The 18,135-nt window shown below is 46.6% G+C and overlaps 4 protein-coding genes across 5 annotated transcripts in view; 3 read left to right on the top strand and 1 right to left on the bottom strand.

Moving 5' to 3' along the window:
- Positions 1-727, top strand: part of LOC143016940 (class I histocompatibility antigen, F10 alpha chain-like) — a 5,584-nt gene extending 4,857 nt beyond the window's left edge. For both annotated transcript variants that reach the window (XM_076171529.1, XM_076171530.1), the window contains exons 7-8: positions 91-108; positions 298-727. In XM_076171529.1, the coding sequence (XP_076027644.1) occupies positions 91-108; positions 298-374 (95 nt within the window). In that variant the 3' untranslated portion in view covers positions 375-727. The remainder of the gene's footprint in view (positions 1-90; positions 109-297) is intronic.
- Positions 728-944: 217 nt separating this feature from the next.
- On the bottom strand, positions 945-4,553 carry paqr7a (progestin and adipoQ receptor family member VII, a). The gene is made up of 2 exons (XM_076171540.1): positions 4,470-4,553; positions 945-3,335 (listed from the first exon to the last, which is right to left on the bottom strand). The coding sequence occupies exon 2, from the start codon at positions 3,310-3,312 to the stop codon at positions 2,248-2,250; it is 1,065 nt and encodes a 354-aa protein (XP_076027655.1). The 5' UTR covers positions 3,313-3,335; positions 4,470-4,553; the 3' UTR covers positions 945-2,247.
- A 4,817-nt stretch (positions 4,554-9,370) lies between these two features.
- Positions 9,371-14,421, top strand: tmem222b (transmembrane protein 222b). Its single transcript, XM_076171556.1, has 6 exons — positions 9,371-9,528; positions 10,491-10,575; positions 10,660-10,691; positions 10,846-10,942; positions 11,026-11,156; positions 12,079-14,421. The coding sequence occupies exons 1-6, from the start codon at positions 9,410-9,412 to the stop codon at positions 12,164-12,166; spliced, it is 552 nt and encodes a 183-aa protein (XP_076027671.1). The 5' UTR covers positions 9,371-9,409; the 3' UTR covers positions 12,167-14,421.
- A 1,391-nt stretch (positions 14,422-15,812) lies between these two features.
- Positions 15,813-17,465, top strand: tpbg1b (trophoblast glycoprotein 1b). The gene is made up of 2 exons (XM_076171564.1): positions 15,813-16,375; positions 16,552-17,465. Exons 1-2 carry the CDS (start codon positions 16,116-16,118, stop codon positions 17,399-17,401), a joined length of 1,110 nt encoding a protein of 369 aa, XP_076027679.1. The 5' UTR covers positions 15,813-16,115; the 3' UTR covers positions 17,402-17,465.
- Positions 17,466-18,135: the final 670 nt, after the last annotated feature.

An 18,135-nucleotide genomic window follows, 5' to 3' on the forward strand; every position in this document is an offset into this window, starting at 1 on the left:
TAATAAAATGTCAATATTTGATGGACTTCATGAGCTTCATGTGCGTCCTAACATTCAGACCTAATGATTCATATTTTCTCTGTTTTTCAGGTTTCAAACGTGCCAGCAGTAAGTATTCAGTCTTTAACAATAGAAGAATGTATTTATCTTTAATGCTCCGTATCTTGTGCTGTTGTTAGCTGTTGTGTTATTGATGATCTTTGTTCTTCTAATCAACGTGACAGAAAGTCAGACATAAGTAATCAATCACCTGTTTGACTTTTCCTTCGGTTCAAGTGCTTTGCTTTGTTTCCGTAGCTACTGACATGTCATCTTCATCAAAGGAGAGCTCCTCTTCCGATCTGATCCCCAGAAGTAAACTGAGCACTAAATGAGAGCAACATAACTGCTGCAGGGCCGTCAAGTGTCTCTGCAGGTGGAAACACAGTTTAGATGGAGAAAGTATTAACATGACACAAGTATTGACCTTGGGTTTGATTGTAATTCTGATGCAGCAAATAAATAAAGTGACATCACTCCACAGCTAAATTTGACCTTTTAACCCTGAAAGGTCAATGAAAGGAAACAAAATGCATGAGGTCATCGCCAACAAGTTCATTATTTGTATATATATGTATAACCTTCGTAATGCGCTCCTGTCTCACACACACCTAAGGCCCTCTGGGGTCAAGTTGGCCCCAAATTGTTTGACTGTTACCGAAACCATAAAGTGTAAATTTTTAAATCATTTTTGTGTCACACCTTCAGTCTGACTCCAGTCCAACGCATCACCACAATTTTTTCCATTTATTTTGGAATGTAGGACCAAAAGGCCTTGTTTACATAAAATATACCCTATTTCTGAGTTTAAAAAATGAAATACATTTTTTTTAAAATATTTGATATGATCTTGTTTATTTGACATGAACCGGAGTGGAATATGTCAAAGTTTAGTGAGGGTGCTGTTTTTGAATTTTTTGATTGGCAGCAAATACAAACACCTAAGGCCCTCTGGGGTCGCATTGACCCCAAAATGGTTTGACTGTTATTTGAAGCATAAAGTATACATTTTCAATTATTTTTGTGTTACACCTTTAGTCTACCTCCAGTCCAACCCATTACCACAAAAATGTCCCTTAATTTTAGAATTTAGGGCCAATAGCACTTGTTTACATAAAAGTAGGTAAAGTAAAGCAGGGATTTGGGCTTCTGCAGGGGTTAAAAGAACATGTTTGCTCTTTTCCACATGTTCTTGATTTCTTGTGTGTGATTCTCATTGATTTGTCATTTTGCTTTGTGATCTGCTTTGCTTCATTTCTTATATTCTGTTTGTTTTCTGGACAATAAGGAGTTAATTACCTGCTGCTTTTAGTAGAAAATGAGAAGAATGCTTCTGAAAACTAAATGGATTGTTTTCCATGTTTCCATATATTTTTGTAGTTGATGATGACCGTTCTTCATTTCTATGGACAGACTTTCATATCAGCTCCTGTGGGGAAAGAACTTCATTTGAACTTGAGCCTCATGAGGCACAGCAGATAGACTGAAGTGACAGAGAGAGAGAGAGCTTTTTAATGGCGGAAACGAGCGAATCTTACTTTCACTTTCAGTCAAAACCTCCACAGAAAATGTCAAATAAACACAATAACAAACGCCACTAAAAAAACAACAACATACAGTCTGATCACACAACATAAGACTGTGACCACTATTCAAGTAGAAAAGTCAATAGTACCAGCATGACATATAAAGAGGAGAGAGAGAGAGAGAGAGAGAGAGAGAGATGTGGCCAAACACACATCATGAGGTCAAATTCGTGCAACTCCACAGCATTTATTTCTTTAAAATGCTGCAGAGTTGTGCAGTTTGAAGAGCAAACAGAAGACGCGGCCTACATAACATCTGCACACACACACACACACCATGTTCAGTGTAATTTCATTTATGACCACAACATCTTATGATCAATATAACTAAACGACCCAATCATTCAGATTATTCAGTAACGTTGCTTCTTCACACATGGCAGTGGCATATCTGTTCTTGTTGCTAAGGGCAACAACATATTTCATAGATTATGATTGCAGACGTGACATAAGTGTTGGTTAGTTGACTGATATCACTTAGAAGTGATAAATAAGAGATTGTATTGATATTCTAAGCAGACTATTTGCTTAAATCAGTCTTCCAGAGTTCCACCACACTGAACCTCAACATGAGTTACTAAAGGAGACACTCCCAGCTGGTTTGTCTCTGATGTCTAATCCATTACTTCAGCTTAGTTTTGCTTTGCAGTAGCTGTTTGACGTTTGTCATCATGAAAGCCACGATGGACACACACACGAGCAGAACCAGCACATACATCTCAACAAAGAGAGCGGCGTCACCGCGGTCATGCAGCCGTGAGTACAGCGCCCTGCGGCCCAGGAAGTCAAGGTGCGAGGCCTGGATCTGACTCAGAGTGCAACAGAAGAGAAGAACGTGGAAGATCTGATGGCTCTGTCCCACAAAGTCACATCGTCCAGGGAAGCAGGACTCCAGCAGGGGGCAAGTGAAGAAGAAGGTACAGCTGAGAAGGAACGCCACCTGGCCAAAGTGGAAGATGAGAGCCGGGTCGTCACCGGCTGAAGACCAGGAGAAGAGTCTCTGAAACACGGGGCTGTTGTCCCAGACGTAGGCCACCGCCGACGGCACCACCTGGCCCACCTTGCGCACCCATGCAGGGAGGCTGTGGTTGCAGTATTTACCATAGCAACAACCCATGCAGGACAGGCAGCTGAGGAGAGCAGCAGCGGGCATGAAGACCCCACGCACACATCCGTACCAGCTCTCCTCCACGGCGTAGTAGAAGTGGACCACAGCGCTGCCGTACTGATACTGGGCCACCCCGATGTAGTCCATGAAGAAGAAGAGGTAATGGCAGAGCTCAGATTTGCCTCCTAACAGGTGAGCCGTCACACTGCTGCCTGTGTACGTCAGAGCGGACAGGACCAGGATGAGCAGGGGCCACGAGTGGGGGTCCCTGACAAAATCCACAGTCTCCGCAAGATGACACAATTTAATCAGGAGGATTAAAAACCCCAGCAGGTGAGTCCAGATGTTGAGGGTCTCGTTGTGGCGCTGGAACAAGGACAGGAAGTAGTAGCGCCAGTTTTGATGGAGCGGCCGGTAGCCCGTGGAGATGAAGCGCTCCCTGAAGCAGTGGGGAACCTCGGCGTCTCTGATGGTGCCGGGCATGGAGGGCGCCACCTGGTTCAACATCTGGGGGACCTGCCTGATCTGCTGCAGGCTGATGAACAGACGGCCGATTCTGTCCATCACTATCGTCGCCATGATCGTCTGGAGCAGGCTGGATTCTGTGGGGAGCGATTTAGACTTCAGATCCACTAAAACCAACACAATGTCCTAACAAAACGCACACATTTATAACTGTATTATCGTTCGTTAGCGTGTTTTACAGCGCAGGGTAAACTCTCCTCTCTCACTTTAAGGTCAGCTGCAGTTTGAAAGGTGTTGTCAGTGTTGTAACGTTGCTTGGTGACGTCACAGCGCCACATTTACATTTACAGCTGAGAGTACACTCACACAGTACAGAAGTGAACATGTGATGTAAATTAGGAGCTGATAATGCTGACACACTTTTATTTGCATTGTTTATTAGGTGCTGAAAGCTTCATCCCTGTCATTACGAAGTCATCAACCAGGAGCTATAACACATTCCACTCTGAACAAAGATGTAGAGTTGAAGAAGCAAAACTCTGCTGCTTCCTGTTTCAGCATCATTCCTGCTTTCTCAAGTACTTCCTGTAACTTCATACAGATAAGTTTCCACAATGTTTCCCAGCAATCTCTCCAGTCATAAAACCCTTTATTACATGAGTATGAGTCCCCAAGCTTCCCCTTTTAGTTTGGAGCCACAGACCTCCTTTACAGCGCCCCCTACAGACCTAACTGAGTCTGAGTAATGCTGCTAATGATGCCAATCCAGTCTCTCAGATTAACTCCAGTGAAGCTCCAGAACATGAACATTATTGTCAGCATCACACAAAACCTCACATTATAACACGTTGGACTTTTAAATACAAATACAGCTTCAACATTATTAATTTGAATGAATGCTTTCCATATCTAAACCATTCAAATCAATAATGTACTTTTTGTATTTGTGGTAAAACAGGAATATGACACTTGTTTATAATGTGAATGTGACTTTTTTTTGGCTTTTTGTTTTTTATAGAATCCACCATCAGACTGACTTAACTCACTAAATCGTGTGTGTGTGTGTGTGTGTGTGTGTGTGTGTGTGTGTGTGTGTGCGTGTGTGCGTGTGTGTGTGTGTGCGTGTGCGTGTGTGTGAGTCGCGTGTGACTCGTGTGTCTCTCAGGTAGTTTTAAAAAGTTATCTTAGGACTTAAAGCGACACAGAAACAACAGTTTAGTAAGTTTAAACCTGTCCCCCTCCATGTGCGCCGTCAGGGCCGAGTTGCTCACCTCTCCTGGTCGCCGGTCCGCAGCTCAAACCTCTGCCCTGCCCTCCTCCGACCTACGAATCAATGATAGCGTCTGTGTGCTTTAAGGTGTGCCGGTAGCGTCAAGGTGCTGAAATCAGCGCCATCTAAACGGAAATGCTTTCATCGTAGCGAAATAAAAGTCGTCTTTACTTCAAACGTTTACGAACTTGGAAACAAGGAAACGGCGTCTCGCATCAATTGAGATTTGATTATCTTTTTAGAACTATATGTACATTTCATAAGTGTATCTACGTGTACAGGTTTCATGTAAGTACCGTACAGATCAGATTCCTGTTTTATTTTGAAAACTCATACCGGAAGCCTTCATTTAAATCTGGCTACTGTTGGTGTGGAAAGTTAGGACACATATTTCCTTAAACTTGCGTTACCTTTAGAAACGCCTTAGTGTTCCCTTAGCTTAGTCTACAGGAGGAAACAAGAAGTCATGACACAGTAAGAGAGATATGAGGAAAAAATAATAACGTGGAATCAGGAAATGATTCATGCTTTGCTGTTTGCTTGGATACATTCCATTCAAAAAAATGTCCCAACATTGCAGGAGAACATTTTAAATATTTAGTTAAAATAAATATTATGGTTGCAAAGAGCTGTAGGGAGTGTGTGTGTGTGTGTGTGTGTGTGTGTGTGTGTGTGTGTGTGTGGGTGTCGACTTGTGAACATACTTCCCCAACATGTTTGAACTACTGTCAACAAGTGAGCCCCTGCCTCTGAGTGGAAAAAGTGCTGTCACCCCGATGATGTCATAGGGCTGTCACGGCTGATCAGATAGACGATAAGGTTATTTTAAGGGAAAATAGAATGGAAAAATAACCTTGATTTGCCCAGAGGTCAGATAATAAACTGTTACTTTACTTCAAGGAGCATCCCTGGTTCTCAGACTGTGGGGCCTGCACTTCTCCTGGTTCTTGAAGGATCTGCTTGGTGGTGGGATGCCAGATGACTGGAGCAATTTGAAATCTATGGAAATTCTGTTTTGTGTCAAATTATTCACAAACAAGTCTCTTCATATACAGTTTAATTCAAGTTGAGTTATTATGATTGTATTTGAACAGTTAGACTTAGTTGAGACAATCCTTTGTGCGGCCTGTTTTACTGTTCTACACGGTTTGTCGCTGCCTTTTCGTACTACTACTGTAAACTACTGTACACGAGGTTTCAGAGCCACTTTTTTCAACCATTCTGCATTAAACGGTTGTGGAATGAGAGTGGATCTGGCACCCTAGCATGACATTTCTTTGCTGAAGGCCTCTTTGTTGTTTGGTTCCCAGACAGCACCTGTTACATAATCATTTGGCCTGGAGAAATTCACAGAAGAGGCCCCTTGGATGCATACCTTCTCTGAATGTGGACCGGACAGTAGGGCCGGACAGTAGTGCACTCAGCTATGTTACCTTTGCTGCACATGAACACGTACACGAGTGTGTGACTGTCTTCATATGTTAAGGGATTTATGCTTTGTCAATCAAATGAAGCCTTAGAAGCATGAATAGAGTTTCATCTCATACTTTTACATATTTTCATTTTGAAAACTGGTCCTATAATGCAGTTTTTTTTATAGATATTGCTATTTATTTAACTCTTATTTCTTTACTATTAGATTAGATGCCACTTTATCCTCGATTCATGGGGCGTTGTGTAATTCACCAGAGTAAGTGTGTTGTGTCAGTTGTCAGTTTCCTTCCTCTCTCACACTGTGGTGTTAAATCAACAGGCCTGGTTCCACATCACATTACCTTCTCTATTTCGTCCTCCACATGTACACTTTCACCTCTCTCACCCCTTCACTCCGCTCTCTTATCCGTAAACTAACAACCTGACAACCTCTACTCCTTCTTTCTCACACAATGAACTTGTGTACGCAGGCTCCCTCCCTCTAAACGCTGTGTTGGAAGAATTTGATATTGAGAACTGCGTGTTCTTGATGTAATCTCACCTTTTCAGTAAACAAACCTCACCCCTGTAAGCTGATATCTGTGTCAGACTGAACACTTTTATGACTGACTATGTGGTATACTGGGACATACATTGCATTGTTATAAGCCACTCTCAGCCTCTGCATCATGCTTTTTCTGTAAATTAAGGATCTAAACTGAGAAGATTGTACTGCATCTGCACACAAACCAAGCCTGCAGATGAGTGTGTTACCCAGGGCCTGGAACACGAAAGTCCTTATGTCAGCCTCTTCAGTCTGTCCGGTTCTTGTTGGTGGGTTTGTCCCCATGTCCCCATGTCCCCATGTCCTCAGCACTGTGCTCTGAAAGTCTATTACCATAAAATTAAATCAGATTAAAGAGTGAACGTTTGGTGAAATTGAAACACACAGATTTCATTATTTACTTATTTTAACCTCAGAACCTTTCCATACCGCACACACAGACAAAGAGACTACCTGCGTGAGGACACAGACCAGCTGAACTCGTCGAACCTGTCTCCCCGTGATTGTGCCTCTGAGAGCGCCGTGTACGCATGTGTCCACCAAGAGGCGCTGTTTCCCTTTCTAACGCTGTCGGATATGGATGGTCTACATTTAAAACGCCCAATTTTCAGAGGAATACATGATAAAGTTTTATGATGAGTCAAAGGTATTTAGTGGTCTTTTATTTTTACCTAAAGCTTTAAAAGCATTTGTGTAGATTACAGAGCTACACGGTGTGAAGTGTGGATCTGTTGTGGGTTGCAAAGACAACACTCTAATCTACAGAAAATCAATATTGTAATTTCAGTCAATTACAGTGGATCAATACATTGATTTGGGATATTGATCTGCTTGTATCTACATGATGCTGTGACAAACACTCTCCCTCCTGGGCCCTTTAGAGTGACACAACGTTATTGAAGAACACTGTAACACTCTGTGAATGACTGCTTGGCGAATTATGTTTCTATCCTGCAAAAATACAACTCCCTTCTCTTACTCCCATAACTCTAACCTTTCTGGTAAATTCATTCTCAAACGTGCCTTAAAAACTGTGGAATGAGATCCTCATTTCATTTGTTAGACAGTTAATCACAGTCCAGGGAGCTGAAGTGGAAACCAGCAGCCACTTGACATTTTACTTTTCAAACCTTTGACTGAAGAAGATAACGTGTCACCGGCTTAGAGTCCCTAAAGCAGCGCATCTGCCGGTCTAATTGGGTTGGATGGCTGGGCTGGTTATTGAGGTGGCATTTTGCTGGAGTATTCCCCGAGCTCCCTGATGATGAGTCCAGTGTGCCTTCCTTTATCAACGTCCACTTGCTTTCGCTGAGTAGTTTGTTTTTGCCCTTTGCACAATATATCACCTGTCACATCTAATGGGAGCCAGTGTGGTGTACACAGGGTCCCAGCAGATCCCAGGGGTTCCTCTCTGTTTCCATTTCTACCATTGCCACAGATAAGTCCTTCAGTCGCTGCAATCCTCCACCTCCCATAAGCCCCAGAGCTCTGTGCGCCGCCATCAAAGTCCCATTAAACCACTTGTGGTAGAACTGAATGTGGTTTTGTCTCCACAGCCGTGTGGCTGTTTGTTTATCTTCTTTATTTTGGCAGGATTTTGATAAAACTTGGGTGAAGGTTGGGGCACAGCTCAGGGAAGAACACATTGGATTTTGGAGCAATCTAGATTCAGGGGTGGATCCAAGAATGTCCTAATATAATCTTATAACATTGCAAGTTGCAGTATCCACACTCACCCTACATGACCAGGATGCAGTGTTGTGTTCCTCGAGATCCTTCTGTTATATACAGTATGTACATGTATAGTACTGAACATTCAACCTACGTTTCAATAATTTTCTCAGATTATTCAATCAGAATACACTGCTTAGTGCAATGTAAGAATCAGCAACATTTATTCCCTGATAGATGAGAGTGTGTCATTTAGTCCCAGGTTTTTGGTACCTATCCTAATCCTTACACACAGACGTGTCTTCAGATTTTACATGTCTGACAAAATTGATTTACAATCCCATATAAACTTGAACCTTGATTCAATCGCATCAAGACCTATGCATAATGTTATATTCGATTTGTTGACTTGACTGCTGGATAATCTTAGTCATAAAGTATTTAGGTCAGTTTTGAAGTAAGTGACAGTTGGTTTGTAAGTTTAACTTCATTCACAATGAATGTCTACTCCAGTAGTTATTGCTGTATCATTACAGTGATGTTGTGTAGAATCTTTGTTCAGTGAAAATACTCTCACAGCCTACTTTAGTCTGAACTTTGACCCTGTTCATGGTGGATACAACTTTGTAAACAAAATTTCCGTAGATTTCATTTGCTTTGATTATCATTATTGTTTTGATATTCCCTGCCATACAGTGATCTATTATACCACCAGGTGACGTAATGATCTTGCCACACTGCGAGTTACTGTCTTATAACGTGGGTTTTGAAACTATTACTTAACTAATAACTAAGTTATTTTCGTGAGTACATTTGAATTAACGCAAACAGACCTGATTTAAACAGTGTAACATATTGCCTTAGAGAATAAACGTTGTATTAAATGATCGTCTCGCCTGTGTAACATTTGACTTTTACATGTATGTCATTTCTGGCTCGCAGGAAGCCCGGAAGCTCGCGTCCCGACCAAGAACAACGCCATCAAGCCAGACCCAACACCGGGGAAACATGTGCTTGTACCTTTCAAAATAAAACACACACTAAAATCCCATACGTTTTTACAGAATACCGCGCATCAGATTTTAGTCTTTTATTCCCCACATTAATAACAAATTCAATAACTCTATTAATATGTTTCCCGCTGTGTATACTCACAACACAGTCACCGTGCCTTCACAATTACCACCTTTACGAATTTTAGTTTGAAACCAAAACACTTGCTTTGCGTGTTTGTCGGATTGTGGCGACTTGACGCAGCCATAGGAGGGACAAATGAACTTCAGCAGCTGGTGATGGCGGATGTTGTCGAGAAAGAGAGCATGAAGAATTACCGCATAGCGTCTGAGAGAGTTAACCCCGAGTCCGGTCGCTTCCCGTACTGCATCGTATGGACTCCCATCCCTGTGTTATCGTGAGTCACTGCGACACACTGACCGGAAGCGTTAAGACTCTTATCGTGGAGTGACAGCTTAGCTAGCTGCTAGCTAGCTCCAGTCCTGTTGCTGAGCCGCTCTCACAAATCTGTCAGATGAGTTTATCACGGGAAAACAACAACACGAACCCGTCCGGCACCGGCAGGGACGCGGTGTTCGTTTGAGCAAAGCCACAAACAAGCACGTTCCGAAGTTTAAAAGTTAAAGTTAGAGAGGTAGAAAGTTCAGCGGATTTGTTTTTATGAAGCTTAGTTATTTACTAAGCTGGAGGACGAGCTGAGATAAACCTGTAATATGTATATAAACACTATTTTAATATAACAGCTGGTTTTATTGTTTGCTGCACTTTAACGGAAGATAATTGAGAATATAAGAGATCTCCCAGCCGATCGCAACTGTTGTTTATCTCGGGAACACGTGTGTTTGTTTACCAGCATCTTTCCTCCAATGTTCACACAACATTGTTCATGCGCTTTTTATTCCATTTACACTTTTATTCTATGATTTATTTGCGTTAACAAACTATAGTAGCGGGAGATAGGACGGAGTCAAGAATGAAACGGTTAATAACATTTTTGACACTGAGATTTGTGAATGACGTCACGGTTGACGAGCTACTTTGAGACCACGCCCCTGAAGTAGCGTTCCCGTTTGCACATTCTTCCCGGTCTGGAGCCAAACTCCTCATTTGCATCATACCGTTGTGGTTTCTAAGTGAAATTTGAATGGTTTTACGCTGCATTCATGACGTCATCACGGGGATTTGAAGAGCGTTTCCGGTCAGGTTTCCCTTTACTACAAAAAATAAAACTGCTAATTTGATGTAAATGAAAGGAAAAGTGCAGAATTCAAGTTTGGTGGCAATTGTAGGATTGTTGCAACTCAACACAAACCTACACAGACACACACACACACACAGTTCTCCTTGTTCTTACTACAGATGGCTGTTCCCATTCATCGGACACATGGGGATCTGCACTTCCACTGGAATCATCCGAGACTTTGCCGGGCCGTACTTCGTCTCAGTGAGTGACAGCCGACACTGCAGAGGAACAAAGACACATTCATCTACAATCAGTTTATAACTTACTATTTTAAATGTTTTGCAGGAAGACAACATGGCATTTGGAAGACCGACCAAGTAAGTACAGGAATGTTTCCCTCACGCACACACACACACACACACACACACACACACACTTCCTTGACATCCTGGCCTTCACAGAGACGGCGTTCCCTCTCTCCTCTCCTCTCTCTCCTCTCCTCTTCCCTCTCTCCTCTCCTCTCCTCTGCAGGTACTGGATGCTGGATGTCAGTAAAGTCTACGCCAGCGGCTCCAGCGCCTGGGACACGGCCGTGCACGACGCCTCTGAGGAGTACAAGCACCGCATGGTAAACACACGTTTGGTGGACTGGGACTCTAATATCAGAGAGAGAATCAGGTGTAATCTGCTCTCTGGTTTTCCCCCCAAAAGCACAACCTCTGCTGCGACAACTGCCACTCACACGTCGCCATGGCGCTGAATCTAATGCGCTATGACAACAGCACCTCGTGGAACATGGTGAAGCTCTGCCTCCTGGTTCTGATCCACGGCAAGAACGTCAGGTAAGGAACCACCCAATGGAAACATGATTACAGATCGATGTAGTGTCATTCACTCCAAGTAGAGAGTGAGAAGCGTGAGAGTGAGTCTGTTTGAGGTCAAAGGGCAACTTTGGATCCAGTGATGGACTGAAATAGAAACGTTAGGGAGTGTAGACGTTCCTCTGCCCGTGCCTGTGTGATGTGGAGACTTTGCTTTGCTTTGATTGTGTGTAAAGGAATGATTCAGCAGGTTTGATTTATTAAATGGCACGCGGCCGCTTCAGTCTATAAATATCAGCGTTTTGTCTGCCTTAAGAATCCAAATTGTCCGAAACTGAGCCAGGTACAGCTGCTCGCTCCCATCAGGAGGAAGAAGGCCGGAAGGAGAGGAAGTTTATAAAAAAAGCTTTTAGATCCCAGGGGCTCAGGCCACAGGTAGGACATGGACCGGATTATGTCTCAGGGAGGGGGGGAGGGAGACAGGGAGGGAGAGGGAGAGGGAGAGAGAGAGAGAGAGACACACAGAGAGAGAGAGAGAGAGAGAGAGAGAGAGAGAGAAAGAAAGAAAGAGAGAGAGAGAGAGAGAGACCAGATTGTTGGGAGTGTGTGAGTGTATGTAGGACACTCTCTCTCTCTTCTTGGATTCAGATTCAGATCTCCGTGTTCCTCCAGTGATTGTAGAATGAGCCGTACTGCAGCAGCAGTGGTCACCATGGTTACAGTGAGCCAGGCTAATTGTTGACCCCCAGGCCTCCTGGTCTCAGCAGCGCCCCCTGGGGACAAAAGGTGAAGGGAAATTGCAGAAAAATGTGATACGCTCTGTGTGTGTGTGTGTGTGTGTGTGTGTGTGTGTGTGTGTGTGTGTGTGTGTGTGTGTGTGTGTGTGTGTGTGTGTGTGTGTGTGTGTGTGTCCGTCCTCACGCTTGCTCTCTGCCTCGTCCAGCTGCGCAGGCTTTCTGAAGACCTGGCTGCCCTTCCTCATGCTGTCGGGCGTCATCCTCACCGTGGCTCTGGCCGTCAACCTCCGGTGACCTGGGAGACAAGGTCACAGAAAGGTCACAGACACTGAGGAAGCCCCGCCCCCCCCCCCCCCCCACACACACACACACACTGTGCTGAGCAGAAGTAACGGAGGAAGTAAAGACTTCACACCCCAACAGAAGAGGGACGAAGAAGAGGAAGAGGACGGTCCAACGCGGAAAACGTTGGAAAGAAACGACGACGTTCCCAGAATCATTCCTGTGAGGACGCTGGAATCCTGTCACCACGGGAAATGATTACAATGGAATCATTTACTCTGAGGGATCACAGAAGAAGAAGTGACTCACACAACACAAGCGCAAGCACCAGGACCACACACACACACACACACACACACACACACACACAGACACAGAAACACGCCGCGCCTTCCAATGGTTATTGAACGCCTCACATGTCTGTAAGCGCCGCCGCTACAACGCGTAGAAGCAGGAGTAGCTGCTTGAATACTTTACAAGGTCCATGTGTTCATACATTCTCTGGCGGTGTGGGTGTGTGTGTGTATATATGTGTGTGTGTGTGTGTGTGTGTGCCTGTGTGTGTGCCTGTGTGTGTGTGTGTCCATGCCATGCCCTCAGATTCCTCCGGTCTCCTGACTCTCTGGACTTCAGCTCTAACCCTTGGACTCTGTGCTTCCTGAACGCCATTTTTTCTACAGAAACACGTTAAATCAATTATCTGCCTTTCTAGGGACTCGACTGCATTTCACGCTCGATTTGACGTCGCTCTTCTACCGCAGCTCTAAACTTCCACACGCCGGCTCCGTTTGTATTTTTGTGCGTTTTTCCTACCTTGTTAGATTGGAGACGCTCACACTGTCGCCTCTTAGGGAAATCTGCATCTTCTAAACAGAAATATTTCTCTTAGAGAGGCGTTTGTGTATTTTCAGACGTTATTACCTCATAGGGGTCGACTTTAACGGCTTTATGATGGATGTTTTCATACGCCGGCGATTGTAGCAGCTCGCAGGACAGCGGGAATCCCTCTGCTCGTCAGGGATCGTGCCAAATGGAGGAGAATGGGAGACCAAAGCAAACTGTGTCCTTGAACGTGGAATGTTTGATTGATTGGCCTTTGACCTCAGTTGCCACGGCACCCCCCCCCCCCCCCCCCCTCCCAACAGAGAGATTTGTTTGTCGTCATCCCGGTGAAAGTTCCTAAATGTAATCTCAGTGGATGTCGTCGCCGTCCCGTTTGCTTCCAACCCGTACTTTTTTTTAAAAACGTCCAATTCCGCGTGATGGTTGGCGCTCTAAACCCGTTGCCATGGCTGTAGCCAGCAGATTTTAAATCCGCCCATTGTTTGCAGCGGCACAGAGAGAGAGAGCGTTGAGCCGTCTCTTTGTCCGCGCCGCTGCCAAGAAGCAGCAGGTAGCCACGATCCTCAGGTTTGTCACGCTCACACCGACTCACCCCCACTCCCCCCTCACACACACACACACACACACACACACACACACACACCCCCGGCGTCGCCCCCGCTGGTTTCCCACCTCCGCTCACACTCGAGGCCCCCGTGTGAAACGCCTGCCCGGCTTCACAGAGCTTCATCAGACTGGCTGACATCTTGCAATAATCCGTTAGAAATTCCACTTTTGTCTTTGAACGGTCGGGATCGCGCCAGTCTGACACTCTCCTACGTGTGTGTGTGTGTTTGTGTGTGTATCGTACCCACGTTCCCTGTAAATAACAGACATTACACACCAGGTGCTCTTTCTATACTTTGCGGATCTACAGGTGCAGCCGTTCGGTTTCATTTGGCTTCCGTTCACTCTGCGTCTGCGTCCGTCGTGTGTGTGAGACTGAGCGCACGATGCCTCCTGATTGATTTGTGTGTTTGTGACTGCAGATCTGTGAAGGGCGTCAGGTTTGTTGGTTTGATATCATGATGAACACATTACTGTGTTAAAGGCCTGCTTCAGTTGTTTGATTGTGTGTAGCGACAGTTTCCAAGTTTGTACTCTAATTCTCAAAGCATTTAGATGAGAGTGTGTGTGTGTGTGTGTGTGTGTGTGTGTGTGTGTGTGAGGCTTCATTGTACCACAGAAGAACAAACATGGAGGAGATAAACGGAGAATCCAGCCTTAACCTGACAGCTCTGTGTGTTCTTTAACTCTGTTTCTCATTTGACATGTAAACACTCTGTCCTGATGAATTTAACTTCAATGTCTCACACTTTATCTCCTCACACACACACACACACACACACACACACGTGTTTGTACTGCTCTGTCGTGACGCCAAATGTTGGAAAATGGACCACAACACATCAGGAGAGAGAGAGAGCAGCTTCATCTTCATCATTACATCATTGTGAAGCTTCACACACAAACATCCTTTACGTCTCTGTGGGTCAAACTGCTGTGTCACTTTGAGACGCATGTATGATATATCTGAGGGAAGAATGTTACAAATGTGCTATGAAATGGTTTGTGGGCTTTATTAGAGCTCCGAGTCAGAGCTCAGAGTCAGAGCTCAGAGTCAGAGCTCAGTATTCCGAGGTGAAGCTGTGAGTGAGTGTATTGTTGCTGCTGCCTGCTGAGGTGCCTTGTTGTATCCGGGAGCCGGATCAGGAATGTGGAGACCTGTGGTCACACCAGTGAAGTGAGTCCACAATAGACAGCCGCAATGCTTATTAGTGCCGACACACACACACACACACACACACATAAGGCCACCAGCCTGCGCCTCCATCACACACACTCTTATTTCTATAACCCCCAACATTTACGCTGCCAATAAAGACCTGTAGCTTCATGTGGGATCTGATGATACTGCAAGTGTGAACTCTGAATGTGTTTACGCCTCACACACACACACACACACACACACACTCACAGCTGTAACACCAATAAAGATGCCTCTTATTGTAGCAGTTGTGTTTGTGTTGTGCTGTGGCCCAGAGGCTTGTGTGTCTCCTGTCAGCAGGAGGGCCGAGGTCAGGACAGCCGAGCTCACTGAGCCATGAGAGGAACGAGTCTCCTCCTCTGCTTCTATAAATACGACTCAGACCAGCCCGAGTCCTCCCCGTAACAACCTGAAGTCTGTGTGAATAAACAGAGAGGAAGAGGGAAGCCATCAGTCAGTCAGGCTGCCATCAGAGCTGAGACGCGCAGATCAAAGGCGCGGCGGCTCTCTCCCCCTCCCCCTCCCCCCACCTTTGCTTACAATACCACCACCTGGGTAGGTGGGAATGACCGGGGACACGGCATCCAATAAACACTCTCACAGACGCCGAGACAGATGTTCAGCTTCCGGCCCGGGGGGGCAATATGACAACGACTGAATAATTAAATCCAGTCACTCCAGGTGATCCTCACGGACCCGCCTGAGCTCTGATATGGAAATAAACCCCTCAGATTAAATTTAGACCCGAGGTGAGAGGAGCGCAGCCACTTTGCGCTCGATGCCCATATTTGGTGGAGTTTGAGTGAAAATGAGGATTCCGGTGAGGAAGGAGAGCAGCTTCTTCTTCCTCATCCAGCAGGCGCTAATGCTGAGAGGAGGGGGGGCTGGAGGGGCTCAGGAGGAGAGAAGCCCCGCCCCTCTGCCCTCCCGGCCCCGCCCCCTCCCCTCCCCGCACATCACTGCACTGGGCGATGGTCCTTTTAACTTCATTGTTGGAGAAAGAAGCGACGCCCCGCTTCGCCACCGCAAAGGATAAAAAAACCCCACTCAGATCAGAAAGACCCTCAGTTCTGTTCTCATGGAAATCAGCCCCCCGCCTCCCGATCCCACTTTCCGCTCACATGCAAAGTTGAGGCGCATTCCCAGCCGGGCCAGCACATGGGAATGACGTCCCGGGCGAGTTGATCGTTGTTCTTGGTTCTCGGTTGTTTGTGGCGATCGTCGCTTCCCTCGCTGCTCCTCTCTTCTCTTCCCTTCTCCTCTCTTCTCTTCTCTTCTCGTCTCTTCTCTTCTCCTCTTGCTCCCTCCAGCATGCGGGATTTGGCGCCACTCGTGTTCCTCTCCGCGCTCCTCCTCGGCTCAGTCCGCGCGTCGTCGTGTCCTCCGCGGTGCGAGTGTTCGGAGGCGGCGCACACCGTCAAGTGCGTCTCCAAGGAGCTGCGCGGCGTCCCGGCTGGAATACCGGGATACACCAGGAACCTGTTCATTACCGGGAACCAGATCAGTCGGATCGGCCCGGAGTCTTTCATCGGGCTGGAGAATGTCACCAACCTGTCTCTAAGCAACAACAGGTCAGACTGATCCTCCACTTTTCATTCACATTCACTCTCACAACTTCCAGCATCCAGAACTTTCTTCCCGTTACTCTCTTCCACTTCAGATGCGTTTGATTCTAGTGCAGTTTTAATCTGATGTCATCTGAGCCTCATGTTTCTGTCATGCTGATGAAATCTCTTCCCTAATCCAGGATCTCTGAGGTGGAGTCCCAAGCCTTCTCCGGACTCCGCAGCCTCCGCTCTCTGGACCTGAGCACCAACCAGCTGGCCCTCATCCACCCGGAGGCCTTCGCCGTGCAGAACCAGAGTCTGCGGGAGCTCAACCTCAGCCGGGCGCTCTACAACCACTCCTCTGTGATGGACCTGGCCACCTCTCTGCGCTGGAGTTCCCTGGGGGCTCTGCAGGTCCTGGATCTTTCTCACAACAGCCTGGTCTACCTGCCCTCACAGATCTTCTCCCACTTGGTCAACCTGCGGCGGCTCCAGCTCTCTAATAACTCCCTGGTGGCCATTCACAACACCACTTTCTCGGGCTTGGAGCGCCTGGAGGAGCTCGACTTGACCCTCAACGCCCTCAAGACCGTGCCTGAGGAGGGTCTGCAAGAGCTGGACTCCCTGCCTGAGACCGCCCTGCTGCTGGGGGAGAACCCTTTCACGTGCACGTGTGGCATGGAGCCCTTCGCCCTGTGGCTGAACCGGTCGCAGGGCCGCGTCAGAGATGCCGAGGCGCTGGTCTGCTCCTTCCCCGCCGCCATGAGGAACACCTCCCTGCTGTCTGTAGGCGACCTGACTCTGGGCTGCCACCAGAGGGACGCGGGGGCCGACCTCGCCCTGCAGACCTCCTACGTCTTCCTGGGCATCGTCCTGGGCTTCATCGGCCTGATCTTCCTCTTCGTCCTTTACCTGAACCGTAAAGGCATCAAGAAGCGGATCTACGAGTCGCGTGACGCCTGTCGAGAGGTGTGGGAGGGTTACCACTACCGCTTTGAGATGGACTCTGACCCCCGGCTGTCGCAGGTCTCCACCAGCGCCGACGTGTGAGACCACAAACCCACACAGACGCTTTCCTCTCTCGTGAAACTCTGACTCTTTTCTGAATGCATTTATCAGTAAAGGAATGTAAACAGTGTACAGATTTGTCCTGTAAATAGACTCAGTTATGTCGATGAAAGCATGCACTGCCCTCCGTCTCCTCACACAACTACAGGGACATCTTTAAACACAAATGGACCCGAGACACATTAAAGGGAGAGAAGCTGAAGGAGCTAGACCTTCATGGGTTCCTAGACGTTTCCTTCCTCGGCTGAAGTCCAACAGTCAGTGCCTTTGTGTTTTGTGTCACTGTCTCGCTCGCTGTCCAGAGAGGGAGAAGAGAGAAACGTGTCACTGAGGGAGATCTATCACTCATATTGTTCACCGACGCACACACACACACACACACACTCTGGGTTACTTCCTCTGTCTCTTGAACGAAGGGACGGAAAGCTGCAATCAAACACTGACACGGCCACATGAAGACCTCTGGGAATCTAACACACAACCACTCATTCAAACAGGACCGGGACCCTCTGGTGCTCCGTCCCTGAGCCCCGGGGTGCCAGAGAGGAATAACAGGAGGGAAATCAGCACTGCGACCCTGTTTGGGTCAGAATGGAAGGGGACGGTCGGGCACAGGCTCCTTCTTTCTTCACGCAACGTTGCTTTGTTTCCACAAGCTCCAGTTTTATTGTCAGAATGATGAGAAACAGTCCCGGGGCTGAGGCGGCTGAAAGCAA

This window comes from Genypterus blacodes, unplaced genomic scaffold (assembly GCF_046128005.1).
Source record: "Genypterus blacodes isolate CSIRO-AG114 ecotype Tasmania unplaced genomic scaffold, CSIRO-AGI_Gbla_v1 ptg000258l_1, whole genome shotgun sequence".
Lineage (NCBI taxonomy): Eukaryota > Metazoa > Chordata > Actinopteri > Ophidiiformes > Ophidiidae > Genypterus > Genypterus blacodes.

Excerpts from the sequence above, each read along its gene's own strand:
- paqr7a (XM_076171540.1), bottom strand. The coding sequence starts at position 3,312 with ATGGCGACGATAGTGATGGACAGAATCGGCCGTCTGTTCATCAGCCTG.
- tmem222b (XM_076171556.1), top strand. The coding sequence starts at position 9,410 with ATGGCGGATGTTGTCGAGAAAGAGAGCATGAAGAATTACCGCATAGCG. Across the intron at positions 9,529-10,490 it reads ACTCCCATCCCTGTGTTATC|ATGGCTGTTCCCATTCATCG; the intron begins GTGAGTCACTGC and ends TTCTTACTACAG. Across the intron at positions 11,157-12,078 it reads ATCCACGGCAAGAACGTCAG|CTGCGCAGGCTTTCTGAAGA; the intron begins GTAAGGAACCAC and ends TGCCTCGTCCAG.
- tpbg1b (XM_076171564.1), top strand. The coding sequence starts at position 16,116 with ATGCGGGATTTGGCGCCACTCGTGTTCCTCTCCGCGCTCCTCCTCGGC. Across the intron at positions 16,376-16,551 it reads CTGTCTCTAAGCAACAACAG|GATCTCTGAGGTGGAGTCCC; the intron begins GTCAGACTGATC and ends TCCCTAATCCAG.